At 47.8% G+C, this 5,620-nt stretch overlaps 1 protein-coding gene across 1 annotated transcript; it reads left to right on the plus strand.

The window, feature by feature from the left end:
• The first annotated feature begins 1,924 nt into the window (after nt 1-1,924).
• PMAIP1 (phorbol-12-myristate-13-acetate-induced protein 1) lies at nt 1,925-2,435 on the plus strand. Its single transcript, XM_074166748.1, has 2 exons — nt 1,925-1,976; nt 2,323-2,435. Exons 1-2 carry the CDS (start codon nt 1,925-1,927, stop codon nt 2,433-2,435), a joined length of 165 nt encoding a protein of 54 aa, XP_074022849.1.
• The last annotated feature ends 3,185 nt before the right edge of the window (nt 2,436-5,620 follow it).

Consider the following 5,620-nt stretch of genomic DNA (forward strand, 5'->3'; position numbering starts at 1 on the left):
CTTCCTGAGCGCGGCTAGGTTACAAACAAGGGTGTTCACAGCTGAAAAACAACTCTAAACACATTGAGTCAAGCAAATAAGCTGCTATGCCATATGGGTTATATACCAAAGAACGAGAGATGAAGGCAATACCTTCTCAAAAATGTCAGAAACTCCTCCACGGCCAACCTAAGATGCTCTGACACGTCACAGCCCAGCAGAGTGCACTGCGGGATGAGGTGCAGGATGTCAGCGCCCAGGCACTGTCTTGGGAATGGCTGTGGAAAAGCCTCATCCAGCCGTAGCCTTCATTTGGACATCTCACCCTGAGAAATGCCCTGTCCATGAGCTGGCACCACTGCCTGTCCCACATGCCAGCGCCACAGCACCGCTGTGCCTTCCGCTCTGTGCTAGAGGGGCTAAGGTTCCCTACACAGGGAGAGAAATCCCAGCCATCTTTCAGGTGTGGGCATCACTTCCAGAAAATATGCAGGAGAAAGTGTTTCTGAGCTGAGCTGGTGAACTCAAAGTCGTCAGCATTCCTAGACACTTGACTTTAGAGCCTCCTATCCCACAGAAATGAGCTTCTCGACAGCCCCTTATGTGTCTGCATTACACCACAGTGTCTTTTCCTGCTTGAAGCTGTGTTGTGATGGGAGAGGTGGGCATTTAGTGGCTTCCAGCCACAAATCAGTTCTTTGTTATGTCTGGCCCATCTGTGCTTTCTTTAAATCAAGGTGTTTTCTTTTGCTCCCTAAAAAGACCATCTTAGGTGCCTCTGCACCAAATAATATCAACTCTCCGAGGGACAGGAGGCTAATGAGTGACTCACATATCACTGGCAGCTCTCCCAACACCGTGCAACAATCACGAAGTCACAAGGGTGACTTCATAATTCCAGCTCCTGTTTCTTGTAAAAATCATCATCTAAGATTACAGCCAGAGCGGGTAACCATGCCCTGGTGCGTGTCAGCCAGCGACATGCTGACCAGACACTGCACGGCCGCAGGGAGGATCCAGCAGTGGGAGGGAACCCCTAAGTCGAAAATGACCCATGAAATGGGCCAGGTTGTTTCCCTATGGCTTGTTTGAAGCCAAGGCCACCATCACCTTGAATAATACCACAGCACTGTGTCAGGAGCATCTCCTGGTTAAGAACAAGCACAGCCATCCCCCCATGTCTTCTTGCCCACCACAAGCACATCCCATCCCTTGTTTCTGCTTGTCCAAGAACACCCCATCCTTCCACCTCTTCTTCCTCACTGCAGGTGCAACCCCGTCCATCTCTCCTGGACCACCACAAAAGCACAGCCCCACTCTCCCATGTCTCCTTGCCTAGCACAAGACCACCCCACCTCTCCACCTAGAAGATGCAAAGCCCATCCCTCCACCTCTCCTGCCCCACCACAAGCCCACCCCATGCCTCCATCTCCTCTTCCCTGAGCACACCCCATCCTGCCACCCCTCTTGCCCTATCAGAAGCCCACCCCATGCCTCCATCTCCTCTTCCCTGAGCACACCCCATCCTGCCACCTCTTCTCCCCCAAGCACGCCCAATCCCTCCATCTCCTGCCGTTCCAGCAGACCCCATCCCGCCATTCCTCGTCCCGCAGGGGAGGCGCTGTCCCCGGGGCCCGGCCCCACTCCCGCACGGCACGGGGCGGGCTCCGGCACGCCGCCACCTGCCCGCCCGGTGCGGGGGGTGGGGAGGGAGGGAGGCCGGGAGGGAGAAAGGCGGGAGGCGGGGGATGGGATTCCCGCGCGGTTTCCTACGTCACGGCGCGGGGAAAGCCCCGCCGCCCCGCCGCTTTTATTGCCGCGCTCCGCCCCGTTCGCCCGCATTCCGCTGCCGCCGCCGTACGGTGCCCTTCGCCTCATCGTACGCCTCAGCTCCGGTGCGCATCCCTGCGGTCCGTATCCCTGAGGTCCGCATCCCAGCGTCGCGATGTTACCCGGCAGGACCGTACGGAAAGCGACGACCCCCGCCGCTCCAGCAGGTACCGGGGTGTGAAGGGAGCGGGGTGAGGTGGGGAAACACACACACACACACACATACACACACACACGGGGCGGGGGGGGCGGTTCTCCCCCTCGACCGCTGCCCTCCCCGGCTCCAGCACCCGGAGCGGGGGCAGCACCCGCGGCAGGAGGGGGCCGCAGGCCACCCGTGTGAACGCGAGGAGGGTACTGGCGGTGGTGATGGGTAATACTGAGAAAAAAGGGGAAAAAATTGAAAAAAAAAAAAAAATAAAAAATACAGTATTGCCAAGATCTCATTAAAATTGAAAATAATTATGGGCGGGCAGGCGGCGGTGCGGGTGTCTGACGGCTTGTCCCCTGCAGAGCGGGAGGTGGTGGCGGAGTGCGCCCTGCAGCTGCGCAGGATCGGCGACAAGTGGGACCTGCGGCAGAAGATTCTGAACCTCCTGACAAAGCTGTTCTGCCCGGAAACGTGAGCTCCCCTCGGACACGGTGCCCGGGAAAGCAGGGGAAGACCTTGGTTTTTGTGGATTTGGAACAAGAGACTTCGCTGACACTGGGAGATGATGAAAGCTCTTTGCGTTGCGCTTTGCTGCCTGCGGCCGCTGAAGGATGGCTGTCACCACATGATTTCTTTGAAGAGCGTTACGGCAATATTGGCGTATGAATGCCAAGTGGAAAAAAAAAGGTAGCAGAGCTCCTCACCATGCGATGGGGAGACTTGGGGCAAGACAGAACTTGCCCTTCAGCCTGGTCTGAGAAGACTTCCGGGAGCCTGGTTTCCCCTGTTGCCCTCTGGTCCCCCAAACCACAGCTACATTTCACCAACGAGCTCAGACCACCTGCAGGAAGAAACCAAAAATAGTGTCAGTGTCTTGGAACTTGGAAACATATATCACAAGGCCAGGTGCTCGGTTTCTGACTGCTCTTGTTTTCTAAAGCATGGACAGGGACCTGGTGGTGGGATTATTTCATTTGTTAAGTTAACCACTGTCTTTATTGAAAGGTTATTTGTTACAGGATATTGCTTTGTAGACTAAACATTACAATTCTATGAATTAACATGATGTTGCATAGGTCTAGTTTATATTGTATGTATGTATATATTTGTACGTATATATAATATTTATAAAAAATACAAATATGTGCACCCCCTGTGTATGAAATGAGTATTTCATCAACTATTAATTGAATGGTACTTGTTAGGCTCAAAGAATAGTATGAAAAAATGTTCAAAACATGACATAAAACTTGACATAAAAATATAGTATATTAAATAGAAAAAAGCCTATTATTTTCTAATCATAAAGGAAATACATCATGCATCAGAGGGGAGCATACTTTAGTATAACATTATATAAGACATATATATGATACAGATGTTGAGGTATGTGTGGTGGAAGGGTTCTTTCAATATTACAAAGAAATTCTTAAAACAGGACAATAATGCTGTGTCTTTATAAGGAGCAAAATAACTCTTCAACAGAAGTAGATTTTAAAGTTCAATCTAAGTTGAATCTCAAGTTTTATTGAGAATGTTATTTATTCAAAGAAAGCAACTACCTCTCTTTGAAGAAATAATATCAATAAAATTGAATGTTACAGTCAGTACAGGAAAGTAGCCTTGGATTTCTGAATGTTTAATGACACTTACAAGTGAAGGTTTTTCCCTTGTACTTTATTTCCCTTTCATTTCATGGCAAACTCATTTCGGTTCCGGAATGATGAAGCCACTGTAGCACATCCAGTGGATGGGGATGAATTATGCTTATCTCACTGAGGGGCTATTACCTTTGGCCGGCTTTGGAGGAGCTGAATTAAGCGTGCTGATGGCCGTCAAGTCGAACAGTAACTTTGCTAGTCAATTCATGTCAGACATGACCCTAAGCAGTATTTTTTCATGGGTACGAGCTAGAAAGAAAATGGCTGAAGCTAATCACGTTTTGTAGCTACCTCTTAGGTCAATGGTCAGAGTTCCTTCTCTTAACTAACCTGGTTTGTAAGTACATTTGCATTGTATAAGGCTGTATAGTTGCACGTTCTGAATTCTGCCTCTGTTCAAATTACCTTTTTTCCTGCCTTGAAGTGACTTCTTCTTCGCATTTATATTTAATTTTTCAGTTATCTTTTCTGAAGCTGCCTTTGCAAAATTGTCATTACATAGCCCTGGTCACTCTGTCACAACCAGCTGTGTATGGCTGTTACTTGTTGTCACTGATTTCACTAAGCAGAGGCTGACTGACTTTTCCCACTTTCCGCGTGGAGGACTTAGCCCCGTCCCAGTGGTGTTACTGGGACTTTGCTGTCGGCTTAAACCACAGGCACGGTTCCCTCCTCCTCTAGGCCAGCTAACACCTTTTCAGTGAGAACGTAATGTTTCAAGAATAGTTAGTATTTTTCTTAGTACTGCAAAGTAATGTGTTTTGCTGACATGTACAGAGGTCGGTTCTTCAGGTATTAAAAAGTAAAGACAAAGAGTTTCTGTTGGGCTAAAACATCAGCTCCCAGGCTAACACTGTGTCCAACTCGGCAAAGCTGTTTGTCAAAGACAGCCCTAACTTCAAGGGCTCCTGCTGTATGTTCTGGGCTTGGTGGAGTCCTGGAGTCTTCATCAAGGATACTAAACAATGATCATGCCTGTCAGGGACTCTCAGGAAAATTTGGCATTAGTATTCACATTACTAGATGAAATGTGTTTGAATAAAAGTGTTCTGCTCCATGCATGCTGCTTTGAATTTCGATAGGAAAAAAGGTGCGGGCTTCACAGAGCCTGCCCAGTTCTTCCAGCTGCAGCACACATGACTGTTATGAAAAAAGCATCCACTAAAATGTATTGTCATGGGGATATCTGAGTTAAGTATTAACACAGTATTTTTCTGTCTAGATTATTTGCTTTTTGTGAAGTGTTTTTATGTTTCTCTGAGCATTGTCAACAGTGCTAGCGTTCACCAGGAGCTCAGGAAAAAAGACATAGATCCAAGTGGTCGGCGCCAGTATATGAGCAAGCGCTTGGTGATGCACTCCCTAAGATTCCTTTTGTTACTTCTGCAAAAGATCTGATATATGACCGTATCAACACAAGTTTGCTTTTCTTAAGACCTATTCTGGATACAGGCCAGATGGTTCGCTGTATAAGCCATGCATGTATGATGTCTTGACTTCTTGCTAAGATAATAAATGCAAAGCGTTTGCAAAAAAAAATGAGTCATTGTTGTTATAACTTGGGTTTTTTGTTTTGTTTTGTTTTTCTTTTTTTGTGGATTCTGAAAGCATGATTATATTATAGATCCTTGCATACTTCCAAATCAGCAGGCACACAGTAGGGCAACAGCAGAGTGCCAGTAGGTATGCATTGGGAGATGAGGGTTTTACTTTTGCCTTTAAGAGGAATAATAACCATATCCTGGAACTTCAAAGTGGGAAACTGAGACACTTCTTCCCATATTTTCTAATAACTACTGCCCATAGAATAGTTGGGTGGGGTCAGGGGCTGCTCTACCAGCAGCTTCGAGGAAGAGAGTCCTTGGGGATCAGTGAAGGACAGATATCCAAGTTAAGGGTTTTTTCTCAGATACGGGCAGAAAGGAACACAGCGTTTCACCAACGTCAGGCTTTTACTTTCTCCAAAGTTTGAAGCTGGAGTTTTGGGAGAGGGGGAATA

Source organism: Numenius arquata, chromosome Z, assembly GCF_964106895.1.
Source record: "Numenius arquata chromosome Z, bNumArq3.hap1.1, whole genome shotgun sequence".
Lineage (NCBI taxonomy): Eukaryota > Metazoa > Chordata > Aves > Charadriiformes > Scolopacidae > Numenius > Numenius arquata.

Coding starts and splice junctions, on each gene's coding strand:
- PMAIP1 (XM_074166748.1), top strand. CDS start 1,925: ATGTTACCCGGCAGGACCGTACGGAAAGCGACGACCCCCGCCGCTCCA. Junction 1,977..2,322: donor GACCCCCGCCGCTCCAGCAG/GTACCGGGGTGT, acceptor TGTCCCCTGCAG/AGCGGGAGGTGGTGGCGGAG.